A 19,416-nucleotide genomic window follows, 5' to 3' on the forward strand; every position below is an offset into this window, starting at 1 on the left:
TAAATAAGATAAGTGTTTCTAACAGTGATAGGAAGAAAATAGATTCTGACTGACAGACAACCAGGAACAGAAGAGCAGAATGCTTCATCATGCAGTAATTTAGAGTTAAAGCACTAGCGAGGAGCATGCAATGGTGGAGCAGTCCATGAAAGTCTACAGAAGTTACCACTGTGATCCGGTCAGGACATAGGCCAAATGTGCCTTGAAGATAAAAAAATGTATATGTTCTTGTCAGTGGGTTCAGCAGACGCCGCAGGTCAACCAGTGAAGAGTAGGACGTGCATTGTCTACGTCTCTGGGTAGAAAGTCCCTGCAAATATAATTATTTTTCTCCAGACCTATCTAAGTTATGGGACATTACAGCGTTCATATCTGCTCCCATCACCACTTTCATGTCTGACTGTGACACTTCCCCTGGGTTGGGTTGGGAATGAGAAGGCAGGAGGCAGGCTTAGAACAACTCAAAGGGCTGTTTATTATCACTCTTGTTTTTCAGTGCTTTTATCTTACCCTGCACACATAAACACACACACACACACATAGACACACAAATAGACACACACAAATGTATCTGCTCAGCTCGCTCTCTCTCCCGTGGCTCTCATCTCTCCCCTTTGATCATTTCTGCCACTCACTGAAACACAGAACAGTCATTAGCCAAATTCCCCATAGACGTGTGGACCACCTCAAACTTACCAACGAGCGATCCTTCATGCGGTTTAGCCACTGGAGCGGGTCATGGTCCGAACAGAGAGTCGAGGCTTGTCCCAGCAGGTAGTATGAGGGTGAGGACGACTCATTTGATGGTTAGAAATTCCTTCTCAATCATGCTGTGCTTAGTCTCGTGCCCAGATATCCTGCTGCTGATGTACAGCACAACGTGCTCCTCTCCTTCTACCACCTCGGACAACACGGCCCCCGACCCCTCTGTCTGACTGGGAGAACAAACTGGAGGGAGAATTCAGGAAAATGTGGTCAGAATTCAGGAGTCTGTTGAAACTGTAATAGGATGTGTTTGCTCCACGTCAGTTTCTTTCCCTGCTAGAAAAGGGGTCCACATTGTTAATGATCGCTTAATGAAGCCCACTGCATCACCTTTTTTTTTTTGAGCCCTTCAGGCAGCCCCAGCATTCTGAAGTTTGTTATGTTGGCTACGGTCCCGGAGATCCACAAGCAGCCACGCTTGGTCATCGAGAACTTTGTTTACCTGTTAGTAGATCGATTTCAGAGCACACTGCCTAGATTGTAGTCACGTGTGAGGAGAATTCACCTCTCATTCTGGCTAATTCAGACTTCAAAACGCTTTACAGCCTAGCAGTGGCGTTACCCATGCTAGTTCAGTCGGAGGTGATCTCTGACTTGTCGGAGAAGACGAGGGTGTCACGGTCAGCTGTTTTTGAACTGTTGTTGCCCTTTGAGTACATTGAAAGTAAAGGAATATCTGCTAAAGAATTAAAAAAAAAACACTGAGGATGAATCAAATGAAAATAGAGCTATACGTGTGGAGCTCTGTTAGAGTGCTTCTAAACCCGTGGATCTGTCATGTGACATCTTCGTCATTGTACTCTTCTTAAAAACTGTCTAAAGCTTGTCCCCTTGACATGCGTGTCCCAACTTTTGACTGGTAGTGTATTCCAATTTTATACAGCTAGAAATAATGATTTGACTCTGCTTTATTATGTATCCTTGAATGACAAGTATCGTCTGAGAAACATTTTGGCTATTGGTTTTTAATAAATAATGAAGTCAAAACAGTGCCCTTGGTAGACTTTTATATTTTAGTGGGTTAGAAAATGCACAGAGAGAATGACAAGTGAGCCTCCCAGGAATCACAAAGTCTGTTAGGGGCCAAACTGAAACAAATCAAAACCCTTGGCTAACGGTGCCAAATAAGCCTGGTAGTAATACCCTGAGCAGCCCTCACTTATCTTACAGACTCTTGTCTCTCTATGAGGCAACATGTGATTACCTTACAGTTTGCATGGCTTTATTAAGTGTCGATGGCAGCAAAATGGCAAGACATAAGGTCATATTCCCCCTCCGGCTTTGTGTTTGGAAGATTTGTTGCATTTTTTTTACAGTCTTCCTCCTTTTGTTCAAATGTAAGCTGAAGGACAAACGGAAGATGGAGAGAAAGAGAAAATGACGGCTGCTTTAATTTGAAAGCTGCTGCCTTTGCCTTTTCTAGTGGTTATATCTATATATTTTTTAAAAGCTGCCACTGTATTGAAGGGCTGAATGTCCAGTACTTGTACATCTCTTCCTGATATTTAATGATTGATATTAGCCATGCTTTGGATAAGAGCTGTATGAAAAACATGAAAATCAAACAAAAAAGCTATTCATTCGTTTTTGTTTTTGTTTTTTTTTTAAATGGCAACCTATTTTTAAAAAAAATGGGTTTTAGTGAAAGTTTATGTTGCTGTCTGTGCTGAAGAGTTAATAAAAGCTCTCCAGGGCTTTTTTTTAGTTCCTCAAGCAGCTTCTTGACTTGTCGAGGACGCAACATAACACTCCTCCATCACAGACTAGGCCTGTCTGGTTAGGTGAGTAGAAACGGCAAGGATATATGCAGAGCATTATGTCCTGTCAAAACACTAATGAATTATTTATTACCCGACGCAAGGGCAAACACCTGTGGGGACGGGATAGAGATAAGAATGTTTGCTCTGCCTGAGAGATCAGGCAGAGCAGGATGCATTAGCCTGGGCTGTAAAAAACATATACACACGCACTCGGTATATAGTCTGTGATCTCAGCAGGAAGTTGGCTATCCGTGTGGATCAGCTGGGGAGGTAGCCTGGCTCCAAATTAGCCTCTGATTAACACTGGATCCAAGCCGTACTGATGCACCTACAACATGCATACAGTGATTAGCATAAATCATACTCTCCCCATCACTGTTACCCTTTTGATAGTGAGAGCTAGTTAATAAAACCATCAGTAGAGGATGTACAGTGCGTGTCCTCCGCTAATATTGGCACCCTTGGTAAATATGAGCAAAGAAGGCTGTGAAAAAGTGTCTTTCTTGTTTAAACCTTTTAATCTTTTGTTCAAACAGTTCACGAAAAGACTCCTCTGTCACGGATCTCAAACAATTGCAAACGAAACACGGGTTTAGCCAAAAATAGCTCTGTTAAATATAGGTGTGCAACAATTATCGGCACCCTTTTAGTCAATACTTCCTCAATACCTCCCTTTGCCAAGATAACAGCTCAGAGTCTTCTCCTATAATGCCTGATGAGGTTGGAGAATACCTGGTAAGGGATCTGAGACCGTTCATCCATACAGAATCTCTCTCTCTCTCTCTCTCTCCATCACCCTCTATCTATCTGTCTATCTATCTATCTATCTATCTATATATATAAACATAAGCACATATTCTTATACCATGATTGGTTTTCTGATACTGATGCCAGCATTATTGTACTGTAGTTAGGGACCTGATATTTATTTAAATTACGTCATTTGATACTACCTAATCAAAATAATCATTAGTTAAAGCCTTACTAGTCTGTACTGAAGACTGCTGTACTCCTCACATAGGATTCAAACGGAGTGGAATCATCAAATTAGTCATTTGCAATTTGAATATGTTAAATTCTACTTACTAAATTTTAACCATAGAGCTAATACATTTTTTTTTTTTTTTTTGGGAAACAGTCCGAGGTCATATCAGCTTCGGAGTAAATTTCCGGAATATTCTCACTCGCACTGATTTAATCTGTATTCTGACATACTGTAAATCTGAAGATATGCTGTAAATTGTTAGCAAGATTCTGACAGCCATTACAGCAATAACGTAAAATATTTGGGCCATATTTTGTCAACGTAGGTGCGTCTGGAATGGCCAACAGACCTGGCTATTAATCCCATGGACAATTCCCTCTACATCCTGGACAACAACATCGTGTTGCAGGTGTCGGAGAGCCTGGAGGTGCGTATTGTAGCTGGCCGGCCAATCCACTGCCAAGTCCCAGGGCTTGATCACTCCCTGCTCAACAAATTGGCTGTACATTCCACTCTAGAGGCAGCTAAAGCAATAGCTGTGTCACACCAGGGCCTGCTGTACATTGCCGAGACAGATGAGCGAAAGATCAACCGCATCCAACAGGTTACCACCAATGGTGAGATTTCTGTTGTGGCAGGAGCTCCGGTCGACTGTGACTGCAAAATTGACCCCAACTGTGACTGCTTCTCTGGTGAGTGGACATCAAACCAACAGTATTCTTATTCATTAAAACATGTAAGGTAGGTCAGTGATGTAAAACTCATGGGCTTGGTGTTGATTGTCGTGTACAATAACAGGCAAATACATTCAGGGCCGAATCCTAAATTGGTCACTTGCATTGAAAACGTACATAATTAATTACGTAGAGAAAATTCCCAGTACTCAGACTGGTCTCATGGAGGTGTTTTAACTTTTTATTTTTATTGAAAACGACCTGCAATGCAGTCCAAGCTTCTAAACGTTCCGGATGTTTCATGTGTAAAGCTCTAGTAGGTTTTTCAGTGTGTTTAAACCGCCGTCTTTAGACAAGCGCTTTCCTTTAACCCCCCTCAAAAGAACAGGCAGTAGACAACGTGGACTGATAAAGCGGGTTGCCTTTTCCCCGTTTTACTGTCACTTGCAATACCGCGTTGCATAAAAAGCAAGAGACAATGAAAACAATACAATTTAGAATAACAAGACCAAATGAAAATGAGAAGTAGGCAAACATTCAAACAAGCATCTAACAGCAGTTGTCTAATTTCCTGTGAATATATTACGGCTGATTGTCATGAAAATAATTAGTACAGGATCATCGGTGTGTTGATCATTGCAAATTTTCCAATTTAACAGTATGAGTTCCAGCCACATTTATAGACTGCCAGCTAATGAAATAACACTAAATGCATCGCGTCCTATATTAAGTAATCTAATAGTTTGTATCGGCTTTGATGAAAACGCCGTTTCTAGCATATATAGGTAACAGGAACTATATTAAGGACACAATAATATTTATTGTTTTTTAATAAGTTTTTTTTTAAAATGAATGCATTCTTTGTTTAATCACATTTTATTGGATACTAACTGCTGTGATGAGAAACAGGATTTCCCAGGTGAATTACGCATTTTCTGATGATCTGGCGCGGAGAGTCGGTGAATTAGTCGCAGGAGTTTACTGCAGAAGTAAAGTAGATCGGGATTTGTAACATAAGGTGTAATTTTCCGCCGTCGTTCATGTCATTATGAGTCATTTTCAAAGGAACTGTCGTGAAGGTATTTTATGGCAATGTTATTAATATGGAAGGATTGTTTGGGGGTAGGTTGATTCAATAACAAATTCGTGTCGTCACTGTTCCTACTGCTGTCTGACATCCACGTGAAGAACACGAGTACGTCACGCTTATTAATTTGACCGTACGGATCACGAGAACAATCGTGATTTTATTTGGTATATTTCCTCTTCTCGGCGTAATTCATTTCCGGTTACGCCAGCACAACAGAGGACGGGCTTCTATCGGCTGTCGTGTCAATGCCGAATCTGGCGTTTGACTCCGTTTCCCAGAATGCACCTCTGACTACAAACATGGCTACTATGGACTCCATCTCCCAGTTCACATCTGGGGTGCTTCTCAATAGTCAAATCGATGCTTCCTCGTTTCCTCGCTCCTCCGTGACCCGGAAACCGATGGACGTTAGCCGTCTTTAAGGACATATCGATTCTCTAATTGTACCAGGAGGAGACGAGGAATGAGGAAGCTTCCAGAGGAGCTAGGAGCGAGGATACACCGGTGTATCCTATGCGGAAGTGTTTCTTTGTCCAAAAACCTGACGCACATATATATATATATATATATATATATATATATATATATATATATATATATATATATATATATATATATTCCCCTCCTCCTTTACCTCTACCACAATCTCAAACAAAAAGTCCTTTGATGATGTGAAGGAATTTTGTGTGAAGTATAATTCAGTAATTACATGCTTACATATACAGTATTATAATGAATTGATCCTTGCATGTTTGGATATGCAAAGCTGCACAAAAGATGCGATAATGTATGTACTGTTTATCAATTCATTGTCGAATAACCCAGACAGTTCACATACTATCAGTGCATTTTGCTTTATTAAGAAAGTTGTCATTAACCGAGCTCCGACAACACAACGGCACGTCGCAAAAGTAAGCATAACGGCAGATCCCTGAAGCGCGGTGAGGTCATCCAGCTGAGCACAGTCATCATTAATTGACGTCGCTTTGTGACGCTTGAGAGAGCGAGGATGTTCCGTTTGACTCGCTTCGATTCCTCTCTCCTCTCATCTTGCGTCTCATCCCTGCGTCCGTCGCTCGTACCCCGAGGGGGTGGAGCGAAGATGCAAGGAAGGGAAGCGAGGAAAGGAAATATGGATGCACAAACAAGAAATGAGAAGCACGCTCGGACTCAGTCGCCACCGCACTACTGTACCTAAGCACGCTCGCAGTACAGACACTTTGCGAAGTGTTCATGCATCTGACATACCGAGCCTTTATTACACGTTCGCTTGTTCTCACACAGCTATCTGCCAACAGCTGATCACTGCTTTAATACATACGCGTCATGATTGATGGTCTAATCGGCATGTCGTAAGCCCTTGGGTAGATTTGACATTTTGTATATTAAGTTGAAGATGCGGTCATTTCAGACTGCATGATGCTGTCCTGTTCTATTTGGATTCATTGTTTTAGGAATAAGTGTTGTCTAAACTAGGTAGAATAATAACTTCTTCACCCTAGGTGTCTCGTATATTTCTCATCGTGTGAGCGGGTATCAGATGAGCACTCTCTGAGCAGCACTCAATTTGATCCCTTTGTTAACTCATAAAGGAATAGTTGGCTTTACACAAACACAAATACATACGTTTAAAGAGACGTCTAGGGAAATGAAATGAATATCCAGAGCTCTTATGTTTAATATTGTTTCTGATTGTGGCCACAGGTGACGGCAGCTATGCCCGTGATGCCCACTTAGAAGCACCCTCGTCGTTAGCAGTTGCACCCAATGGGACACTCTACATTGCCGACCTGGGTAATGTCCGGATCCGCTCCATGAGCACCAACCAGCCACAGCTAAATACAGCTGGGATGTATGAGATCGCCTCAGTGGTGGACCACGAGATCTACTTATTCGGCCACAATGGCACACACCTTCACACCAAACATCTGATCACTGGTGATTTCCTGTACAACTTCACCTATTCGGCTGATTGGCACCTAAGCGCTGTGGTCAGTCGGGATGGCAGTGCCATCAACGTGCGGCGCGATGCCAACGGAATACCCCTTTGGTTAGTGGCACCCAGAGGTCAGGTGCATTGGCTCACCATCAGCAACAGTCGCCTCCTCAAGAGGGTCTCTGCCCAAGGCCATGATATCGCCCAGCTCACTTTCCATGGCAACACCGGTCTCCTAGCAACAAAGACTGATGAGAATGGATGGACAACAGTATACGAGTAAGGCTCAGATTTTTCTATAATAACCCCCCCCTCTGACATTTAGGATTGCCCTCATTTAGAAACGTCGTCTCTTCAAAAGAGACGTCGGGTGCGTGCATTTGGTGTGGCTTTCCTTAATCAGTATATCGATCTTAAACAGTTCACAGAATTTCCGAGTACTCTCCTCCACTGAGCGTAGTTATCAGTGCCATCTTGTGGTGTCTTCAAATTAAATCGCTTCCAGGTCAGAAAGCTGCCCCGGGTCACACTGGGAGCACCTTCTTTTCGATTTGATCAACGGTAATTCACCTCAAACGTTTGGCAAAATGCGTCTTACCTAAAAATGACATTTCAGTATGTGTCCACGGTCCACGACGAAAAGGTTTCATTTGCCCTTTCGTGTTACATAAATCAGATCTGTGCTGCAGTGACTTTGCTGAGAACGGCTTCTTGTGTGAATAGGTACAACACTGAAGGACACGTCGTCAATGTCACCTTTCCAACTGCGGAAGTCAGCAGTTTCCACAACAGCTTGGAGAAGTCAGTCCGGGTAGAAGTAGACAGCACCAACTCGGAGAACTTCATTACAGTCACTAACTTTTCCTCCTCTGACACCATTTTTACAATTCGCCAAGGTATGCCTCTCAACCAGCCATGAGTTGTCATGTATAACTAATGCGTGTTTTACTATTAACCCCTCAAATCTATATGACGTCATTTATGTCCTTTGCGAGTGTTGGTATCTTCATCGTTCTCGATTATAGTACTCCACAATAGCTTTTTATTGCCTATACAATTTACGCATCCAAAAAACAAAACAAAAAAACAATCAAGACACCGTCAAAACATTTTAATTGCGATTAGAAAATAGTGCATTATGTTGTATTTTGTTCTTTTACCCTAGACACTAGGTGATATCTAGCATATGGTTAAGCTACACATTACAGGACATTGTGTATAATGTAAATAATTGTGTGTGGCAGGAGTTTGCAGTTTGATATTTCTTTGTTGGTAAAATCAATCAATCAATCAATCAATCAATCAATAGGAAAGAAATACTATGTAACTGTGTGGGTGGGTGGGTGGGTAGGGGTTGGGGTATACCTTTGAGGTCTACTAATTTCTTTCTTATTAATAATACTATTTGTTTAGATGGTTCTGCATCTTGATAATAAATGAAACATCCTCATTCTGAATACATGTTCAGCGTGCAGACAAGTCACCACACTTCATTCTGTTAAAAAGTATTCTTCTCAGAATTCAATATGCCAGGACTTCTTTCCCCAGAAACCATTTTCCAGTTCATTAGCACAGAGTATAGCCAGCATGAGTGCCTTTTTAACGACAGCGTGGTTGTGATCGGACTGCTAGAGCAGATATTCCTTTTCTTTATGTTGTTTCTTTAGCTTGCCAGGACATTTAGTACTTGGTTCAGTATTCCAGGCGGAACTGTCGAAGGCCACTCCAAGGTGCGGGATATGTTTTTTGCTAACAGGGACGTTGGCACATATAGTGCACATGTGAAAAAATGAGTACACCCCATGGAAATGTTTGGCTTTTTGGACATGTCTGGACAAGCAAACAATTGATTATCTTTAACAAAAAAAAAAAGGTGCCTATTAATGAAGTTGATACAGTATATACTTGAACAAAACCACAAAGAAAATGAACTTTTTCAATCCTTTATTCAACAGAAATATGAATAGATGTGATATTCTTTTGTGGGAAAAATAAGTACACACTTGACCTCCGGAGCTAGTATTACGCCCTTCAGCAGAAATAACTTCCTGTAGGCGTCGTGTGTAATTGTCCATGCAATATTCTTTTGAGGGTTTTCTTGCATGCACTGCACTTTACAAATCCCGCCACAAAAGTGAAATTGGATTTAAATCCGTGCTTTGACTAGGCCATTCCATAACCCTCAATTTCTTGTTTTTGAACCATTCCTTGGTGGATTTGCTAGCGTGCTTAGGATCATTATCCTGTTGCAAGGTCCACTTTCGGTTCAACTTCAACTTTCAGACAGACGACCTCACGTTGTCTTCAAGCAGTGTTTGATATGATGGAGAATTCATAGTTGAATCAATGAATGCAAGCTGTCCAGTCCCTGTGGACGCGAAGCAACCCCAAACCATAACATTTCCACCACCGTGCTTCACAGTTGGTATGAGGTGCTTCTCCTGAAAAGCTGTCTTTGGTCTGCACCAAACATGTCTGCTGGTATTGTGGCCAAACAACTATCCAAAGATTCGTCTGTCCAGAGCACATTATTCCAGAAGGCCTGGTCTTTGCCTGTATGCTCATTGGAAAACTGTAGTCTCGCAAAGGTTTTTTCCTGGCACGCCTCACATACAGGTCAAATTCGTGCAATCTCTTTCTGATCGTAGAAGCATGCAGTTTGACACCAACAGCTGCAAGGCTTACTAGCAGATCCTGTGATGAAATTTTGGAGATCATTTTAAATCCCTTGCCAGACTAGGGATCCATATCATTTACATAGGTATCCATAACAAAAATTTCCGAAGGCCTTACAGAACTCTTTAGATACAAAAAAAAAAGAAACAAGCAAAACAAACAAACAAAATATTTCCATGGGGTGTACTTATTTTTTCACACGACTGTACTTTTTTTTTTTTTTTTTTTTTTTAATCAATATTATGTGTGCTACCCTGCTAAACAATGTTCCAAAAGGTAGTCAAATGGAACTTAAGCAAAATCTACTCATCACATTCTCCGAGTATGAAGATTTAATATATCGTCACCAGGAGGTGCTGCTGTCTTACAGGGATTATGGGTTTCAGTCACGTCAAACGCAAGAATAGCTGAATGTGACTTGTGATCAAACAAGCACTGCCTTGCCACTGTCTTCCCAATTAGCGATGCCATTGTGACATCACTCAGGCATTGTGGTGAGGTATACATGCCACCTGCGTACCACTACTGAAATAATGAATCTCACCAAGGATAGTCTGGCTTCAATAAGCAAGATTGATCAGGAATTTTGACGTTTTCTGTGTAGGTCCTGATCATTAAATTCCTTTCACATATCCCTCACCCTAACCCAAATTTCTCCTGAATAATTTCCTATAGTAGTGGTATTCATTCAAAAATATTAATATCCTTTCAGATGAACAGCTTAAAAATCTGCTCAGATTTAAATCGGGTTAAACGAACACCGATAGTTTGGCATTTTTACTTTGTACGATCGTGTGTGGTAAACAGAGGGGCGTACTTACTTTTTTTTCCACGTGACTGTTTATACATACATATATTCATACAGATATATTCAAAGTATTAATTCATTGCTGCACTTCCTGTGAGAATATTGTGCAGAGTTCTGAAGCAACAGACCCCATCTAAAAGAAAATGAAAGCAAGCACAATAGGAAACGTTTTTTCTTCATATATTTCTAACAGAACATTGGTTGTAGTACCAACCCTCAAAAACGTGTGTAAGTTTGCTTTGTGTGCAAGCACAGAGATGAAGAGAAAATCAGAAGTGTCTCTGTTTGCAAAGAACAAGCAACACCTTAGCCGTGTTCACCACTCCTTTGCACGAACTATGTGTTTGTACTGTGCTGTTTTCACACGTTTACCACTCCTTTTGCAGAACACGCACAGAGCACGTACCGTGTGAGCACCGATGGATCTTTCCATGTGAGCTTCGCCAGTGGCATGGGTGTGACACTTGTTACTGAGCCGCATGTGTCAGCTGGGACAGTCAACCCAGCAGTGAGCAGGTGCAACATCACACTGCCCAGCGAGCACAGTCCGAGTCTGATCGAATGGAGACAGCGGCAAGAGCAGTCAAAGACCAACCACACGACCTATGAGTGCAAACTGCGAGTATGCATCATCAGTAAAAGTGTTTAGTGACTCATCAGCATGCTATACCACAGACCACCTATCACCCAGTGAGAGGTTTTTTTAAAAAAAAAAATTTTTACAATCACCAGGCTCAACAAAAAGTCTGCTTTAATGTTTACTCCATGTAATATGATGTCAGGTTCATATGATGAAACGCTAAACAACTATTCCCGTACGAGTCCCATCTCTGAGTTCATAGTAATTGTGACAAAAACAAGGTCACAAACTTCCTTTATCGATCATTTAATGGAAAGGGCAAATAACAAATGTCAGCTAGTTCCGTTTGTGGTGAATGGAAAGAAGGAGTGACTGATACATGCAAAAAAAAAAAAAATTCTGTTTGAGCCTTTAGTTGGTCGTTTTTTATTTTATTTTATTGCTTTATTTACTAGGCGTTGTATAGGATTGATCGATTACTGTCTGGTCTATAGCGTGCGTTCTCGAAGCTATTTAAGATACGGATTCTCAGTGGATAATCCTTATCGACCGAGTCATTATCTCAAGGTTTGGTCTAATCCGGGTAAATACACACAAAAAAAAAAATAAAAATCAGCCTATACAATCTTTCTGGCTTTTGTCCCTTATCCTTCTGTTGTTGTGTTTATCATCAGGCTCATAACAGAAATCTGCTGTCCATAGACTTTGACCATGCCACACGTTTGGGCAAGATCTATGATGACCATCGCAAATTTACTTTAAGGATTCTGTACGACGAGCTGGGCCGGCCCGTTCTGTGGTCACCCAGTAGCAAATACAATGAGGTGAACGTCACTTACTCGGCTACAGGCCTCATCACCGGCATACGACGTGGAAACTGGTCTGAAAAATTGGAATATGAAAATGGTAGGATGGCGTCTAGAACATGGGTCAACGGCAAAATCTGGAGTTACTCGTTCATGGAGAAGGTACCGTGATCTTTTCCTTTTTCCCTTCTCGAAGTTAGAGGTTATGCGTGAGCATCTCGCTTTACTGCACATACTTTTCCTTTGTGGAAATATCGCAAATGCAAATGTGGGAAATTTGTTTGTATAGTCATCGTGGTACGGCGGTAATTAACAGTTGATGATGAGTCATAGAGTGCATGGTGCATGCTTTCAGAATGACTCTATAATAAATCCCTGTGCAAACTTATATTAAAAATATTCATTAAACATTGCCTTATATGTTTCTGAAGACGAAGCAAAGCATCGAATTAATACTACTTTGAAACAGATTTCTCTCTCTCTCTCTCTCTCTCTAGTCTGTTATACTCCAGTTACAAAGCCAACGGAGATACATTTTCGAGTATGACCAAACAGATCGGCTTCTGGCCGTGACCATGCCGAGCATGGTACGTCACAGCCTGCAGTCCATGCTGTCAGTGGGCTACTACAGAAACATCTACAGTCCTCCAGACAGCCGAGCTCACATCATTCAGGACTTCACCCGTGACAGGCGTTTGCTCCAGACGCTCCACGTGGGCTCAGGCCGCCGCGTCCTCTACAAATACACCAACCAGGCTCGTCTGTCTGAGATCATCTATGACACCACACTGGTCACGTTCACCTACGATGACTCTTCGGGAATGATTAAAACCATCCACCTCATGCAAGATGGCAGCGTATGCACCATCAGATACAGGCAAACAGGTGTGTGTGCTTTATTTACGCATACCAGTCACACCTACTGACAAAATACTCAAAAAATATACCTTTCTTTTGCATGTTTGTTGTTTTGATACATGGCGATTAATTAGGACTCCACATAACATGATTTTTTTTTTTTTTTTAAATCTACAGTATGAAACCAGGTTATAGTAACATGTTTACTATACTGAAATAATAATAATAATAATTAAAAAAACCACTTTTGTTTGGGCAGAGTGCCCAAAATCATCTGCACTGTAGTTCACTTTGTCTAACATTTAAAGTGGATAAACTGTGCTAATTAACTAGACCTTTTTTTTTTTTTGTACCATTAATGAATTTTATTAGAATATATGCCCATAATATATACCTTGTTATTCAAAGGCCCTTGTTTACAGCCTTCGATAAATATCTTTTGTTCATTTTATATGCTCGTAAACAAATCGCAGTAAACATTCCCTGTGTAAGTACAATTTAAGGGTCCATAACTTTAATAACTTAAGCAGAAATATTAGGCCAATCATTGCTGTCATGCAGCATCAATCTTAATTAAGGGCGGGTTGGGGGATTAGTACATTTTTTGAGCAGCAGTAGATCTCTAAACCGGCGATTCATGGTATCAGTAAACGGTTTCCTTGAGTTAAGGAGTTTTGCATCCTATGTAACAGTCCTACGATAATTTCCCCTTAGCCAGTTGAAGCTAATCTCTGCGCCCCAGCGCCCTTGCTGACTGGTTTATCATTTTGTCCTCTGAACCATTTGGGTTTAACCTTAGCTTTAACTGATCTAATTTCACTCAAACAAAATGGGCCTTTTGAAAGCGGAGATAATGTTAATTGTGGAATGAAATAAGCAAACAGCGGCGGAAAAGGGCAAGGCAATAAATTTAGTTTAGTCGAATGGGTTCCAGGAAATGGTCGAATGCTAAAACAAGCATTTGACTTGAGTTTTAAATACAGTCTTAAATACATTTTAGAGCAAACCGTGATTGTAAATGTGAAGAACTACTTTTTAGGACTTGTGGGAAAATCTGACGATGTTTTCGGTCATATTCATGCAGAAGTAGAGAGAATTCTAACACAAACTTCTGAATCACGACTGCATGTGCCTGTATTTCACGTGCTCATTTAGACTGAATCCATTTTTTCCAGGCCCCCTGGTTATCCGTCAGATCTTCCGATTCAGCGAGGAGGGCTTGGTGAATGCTCGCTTTGACTACAGCTATAACGGTTTTCGAGTCACCAGCATGCAGGCCATGATCAATGAGACCCCTCTTCCCATCGATCTTTATCGTTATGTGGATGTATCTGGACGCGTCGAGCAGTTTGGAAAGTTCAGCGTTATACACTATGATCTTAATCAGGTCATCACGACCCATGCCATGAAGCACACCAAGATATTCAATGCCTACGGGCAAGTAGTGGAGGTACAGTATGAGATCCTCAAATCGATCGCCTACTGGATGACGGTGCATTATGACAACATGGGCCGCACTGTCGTTTGCGAAATCCGGGTTGGTGTGGATGGCAACATCACACGATATTCCTATGAATACGATGCTGACAGCCAGCTCCAGAGTGTACTGATAAATGAACGCCCCCAGTGGCGCTACAGCTATGACCTGAACGGTAACATCAACCTCCTCAGCCATGGCACGAGCTCCAGACTCACGCCGCTTCGTTACGATCTCCGGGACCGCATCACCAGATTAGGTGAAATCCAATACAAAATAGATGACGATGGATTTCTCCGCATGAGGGGCAACGACATGTTTGATTACAACTCCAACGGGCTCCTCATACGTGTCTACAATAAGCTTTCAGAGGAAAGCATCCAGTACCGCTATGACGGGCTCAGCAGGCGTGTTTCTAGCAAGTCCAGCACTGGGCACCACCTGCAGTTCTTCTACGCAGATCTATCTAATCCCACAAGAGTAACGCATATGTACAACCACAGCAGTTCTGAAATCACCTCCCTCTATTATGACCTTCAAGGCCACATCATCGCGATGGAGCTAAGCAGCGGCGAGGAGTATTATGTGGCTTGTGACAATACCGGCACTCCACGAGCTATCTTCAGAAGTTCTGGAGAAATGATCAAGGAGGTCCTGTACACTCCTTATGGGGATATTTATCAAGACTCTAACCCCTCATTCCACTTGATTATCGGATTCCATGGTGGACTTTACGATCCTTTCACGAAGCTGATTCATTTTGGGCGAAGGGACTACGACGTCGTAGCAGGCAGGTGGACGACACCCGACTACGACTTGTGGGCCGAGCTCAGTGCCGACCCAAAGCCTTTCAATCTCTACACGTTTAAAAACAATTGCCCAGTGGGAAATATTGAAGAAGTTACTCAGTTCACGTCAGGTAAAATAGCATTTCATGTATATTGACTTGATCATACGTTATATACAGTAGTCACTACTGCTATAAGTAAATAATGAAATGACTTTTAGTTTAAAGTCTTCATTTCAACCTACTCGGGGTTATTTTTTTTTTTGGCGAGGTGGGGGGGGGGGTAATATGCTTTGAAATGAAAACTAAAGATTGCTATTGCTCTAGCCTCAAAAAATCCATCTTGAGCTTTTTCATTTAAGCATTGATTGATTTGAACACATGAAAAAAAAAAAAAATTATATATATATATATATATATATATATATATATATATATATATATACAAATTTTAATCGTTCTGATATTAGCAGTGGTTGAAATGTTCCAAAATATTCAACTATTGATAAGTAATTTAATTTACTCTCTGAAGAGTTTTTGAAGATCTTTGGTGAAGCAGCAATGAAAATATGCGCATACTTTATGTTTATGGAAACAGACAATTATTGGGGGGTTTTTTTCTCTCCCTGTGTGTTGGTGTAAGCAGATATCGGCAGCTGGCTGAAGCTGTTTGGATTTCAGCTCCATAACGTTGTGCCTGGCTTTCCTAAACCCGATGTGGAAGGCATGGAACAGTCTTATGAATTGAAGACCCAAACCAAAACCCAGGACTGGGACACGAGTCATGTAAGCGTTTGGACACAGTATAATCATATTAGCAGTGAGCACACTTCTCAATGTGTCTTGTAGTCATTTAAGTAGTGTTCATTTTGCTTTAAGTATAATTGATGGAGCGAAAATGAAAAGGGCCCCCTCCACAGCACCCCACAATGAGGTCACCCCCCCAGCACCCCAGGGAGACTCATCCCACCACGGCCCATCAGAGATAATAACTGAATTTACACAAATGAACCAGTTCGGAAGTTTAAATACGCTTGTTTCTTAATACTGCGTGGTGTTACCTGGATGAACTGTTCTTATCTCCTGGGATTTTTATCATACGACAGTGTCTAGATTTTAAACCGAATGGTGCAATACACATCCATTGAGCAGTGGCTCTGCATGTGGAAAATGCCTTGTTGAGACGTTAAAGCTGACAGGAAGTCCACGACAACTCAAACAACCAGTCTTTACATCCATGCTGAGCAGAAAAGCATCTCAGACTGCACATGTCAAGCCTTGAGGCGACTGGGCTGGGACAGCGGAAGACCTCATTAGGTTCCACTCCTGGCAAACAAGAACAGGCTTCGGAGAGTACAGTAGGCACCAGGTTCACGTAAATCGGAGAGGGAAAGATTGGAAAAACATCACCTTGTCTTTTTCCGATCTCCAACTGTACGTCTGACACCAACAACCATGCCAAGGACAGAGCCACCGAGATCACATTTTTCCCGACTATCAAGTTTGATGTGAACATTAACTGAAGATACTGTACTGACTACATGCACGTGCATGATTTTATGCATCGCCGTGCTGCCACGTGATTGCTTGATTAGATAATGACATGAATGACTAGGATTACAGTGGTAGGGGTCCAGATAAAATGGCCGATGAGTGTATATCTTCGGTACTTTTGTGCCAGTTTGTCTTTAATTCATTCAGTCTTCTTTACTGTAAAGACAGTTTAGTCTTTACTCATTTTTTTCAAATGCTGTAATGCTGTCTATATTGTCATAGATATTGATATTTCATATCATAGCAAATGAGATGGCAGATTGTGTTAGATTCTTATGTTGTCGGGACGCTGTCTGTACTTTGAGAGAATCCATTTATTGATTTTGTTATAATTATATTCCAAATTTAAACCCGTGCTTTCTTCTTGTGCTCTTAGGTTGTTCTGGGTATTCAGTGTGAGCTACAGAGGCAACTAAGATCCTTCATCTCCTTAGAAAGGTTACCGATGACTCAGTCCATCCGCTGCCTGAACCAACGCTTGGACCAGACACCTCTTTTCTCGACCCTCCCTACCATTTTTGGCAAGGGCATAAAATTCTCCATAATGAATGGGGTTGCTTTGGCTGACATCATTGGCGTTGCTAGTGAGGATAGTCGGCGCCTGGCGACTATCGTCCACGGTGCTGTCTACCTGGAGGGTCTGCACTACACCGTGGATGGGCGAGACACACACCACTTTGTCAAGTTTGGGCAACTAGAGGACGACCTTATTGTGATGAGCGGCGCTGAGGGACGTGTCCTGGAGAACGGTATCAATGTGACGGTGACACAGATGACATCGATGGCCGGTGGAAGGACCAGACGCCTGGCAAACATCCAGCTCCAGTCGGGGGCGCTAGGCCTGAACGTGCGCTATGGCGCCTCAGCCAGTGAGGCCAGAGAACATGTGTTGGAGCTGGCAAGGGAGAGAGCAGTGGAGCAGGCATGGGCACGCGAACAGAGCAGACTTCTCAGTGGAGAGGGTGGCAGCCGAGCATGGACCGAAGCTGAGAAGCAGCAACTGCGTTCGAGTGGGAAAGTGTCTGGCTACGATGGCTATTTCGTACTGTCAGTAGAACAGCATCCTGAGCTAGCCGACAGTGCTAACAACATTCATTTCGTGAGGCAAAGCGAAATAGATACAAGGTAACGGTGGTACAAATGCCGCCTTCTGGCCCTTTCACCAAAGACTGCCCCTTTCTAGATTAATCAGACTCTTTATATTATAACATAAAATGAGATTTGCAGGAAGCAAGCCTCATCCGCCTTTAATTGTGACAGAATGATGGTATTTTATTATTGTTCAGGGTAGAGTTTCTACGTAGCACAAGCAGTCTTTTTTTTCTCTCTCTCTCCTCGCCGTGGCTTAGCTTTTTCTATGTGAAGCTAATTTTTTTTTTTCTTTTTCTAAATATAGTATTGTTTCTTAATTCTTCATATTTATAAAGCTGTAAAGATAAAAAAAACAAGACATAGAATCGATATTGCATTATCCTTGTATTATTTTAGTTGTCACTTTACATAGGACACCTCCACGTAACAGAGTTGAACTTTTGTGCAAAAGAGGCCTTGCAAATGAATTACGATACGAAATAACGAGGTGACGAAAGAAGAAATCCGTACCGAATAAGGCGTCAGATTAGACACGTGATTATTATCATCGTTATTTTTTTTTTTAAAAGTACGGACATGAAACGGATATTGTACATATGCACTGAAAATGTAGATGGTTTAAAAAAAGAAAGTGCTAAAAACTTTTCAAATATGTTGTCATCCGTCATGAAGTATTAATATGACTAGAATATTTTTTATTATTATTATTATTATTATTATTATATATGCTATGAACATATCTGCCCTGGAAATCAGATATTAATGAGTTTAAGATAACTTCATTAAAGCTATTATGTGTATATTACTGTATTATGATACCTCGTTTTTTTTTCAAACATTTGTCCTTTTTTTCAGTAACGTGCAGTAAAAATGAGCGTTTATGAACACTTGTCCAATTCTGACACCATATAGCACAACACAACATTTTCGAAAAAAAAAAAAAAAAATTTTCGACTTGCCGTTAAAATCACTATAGCCTGACGCTTTTTTCTGCAACGAGGAGACACACCCGACGTTAGACTGACGTGTCTCACTCAGGGGTCTTTGATATTGGACTCTTTCACTTTGAGCTGGCGTTTGATGTTTTTGTGTGGAAATTTCCCCCAAGTCAGCCCCTACTAACACAGCACTGACTGATTGTGAGTTACTATTTAAAAAGTTTGTCCGGGTGACCCAGCAGCTCAGGGACGTCTGATTATGCAGGCTTTTTTCTTCTTCTCTGTCTCAATCGATAAAAAAAAAAAAAAAAGAACTCTTTTCATTTTTAAAATCCTGCTCGGTATAACTTTAAACACATTGATCCCTCAGAGAAACAGCTCCTGGACCCGTGTAAGCCTGAGACTAAAATCATAGGTCAGCCGAACGGCACATTTTTAATGCGGTGAAGAAAAAAATATATACAAATGGAAATGAATCACTGCAGGAGGATATAAATGACACAGTTATGTGGGTATGAGACAGCCCACCTGCATCTCACAGACTTCTTTCATGTGGTCCCAATACGCTGACTGCAGAAGTTCATTTACATACTTCCTATTTACATAAAACCTATCTGTGAGTTTTCTCAT

The 19,416-nt window shown here is 41.5% G+C and overlaps 1 protein-coding gene across 1 annotated transcript in view; it reads left to right on the forward strand.

Moving 5' to 3' along the window:
* The window catches only part of tenm1 (teneurin transmembrane protein 1), a 122,244-nt gene extending 103,144 nt beyond the window's left edge, over nt 1–19,100 (forward strand). Inside the window, exons 24-32 of the mRNA XM_053630620.1 lie at nt 3,836–4,202; nt 6,979–7,489; nt 7,934–8,106; nt 11,081–11,316; nt 11,949–12,242; nt 12,578–12,965; nt 14,114–15,334; nt 15,849–15,988; nt 17,133–19,100. Of these exons, the coding sequence (XP_053486595.1) occupies nt 3,836–4,202; nt 6,979–7,489; nt 7,934–8,106; nt 11,081–11,316; nt 11,949–12,242; nt 12,578–12,965; nt 14,114–15,334; nt 15,849–15,988; nt 17,133–17,885 (4,083 nt within the window). The 3' untranslated portion in view covers nt 17,886–19,100. The remainder of the gene's footprint in view (nt 1–3,835; nt 4,203–6,978; nt 7,490–7,933; nt 8,107–11,080; nt 11,317–11,948; nt 12,243–12,577; nt 12,966–14,113; nt 15,335–15,848; nt 15,989–17,132) is intronic.
* The last annotated feature ends 316 nt before the right edge of the window (nt 19,101–19,416 follow it).

This window comes from Ictalurus furcatus, chromosome 8 (genome assembly GCF_023375685.1).
Source record: "Ictalurus furcatus strain D&B chromosome 8, Billie_1.0, whole genome shotgun sequence".
Lineage (NCBI taxonomy): Eukaryota > Metazoa > Chordata > Actinopteri > Siluriformes > Ictaluridae > Ictalurus > Ictalurus furcatus.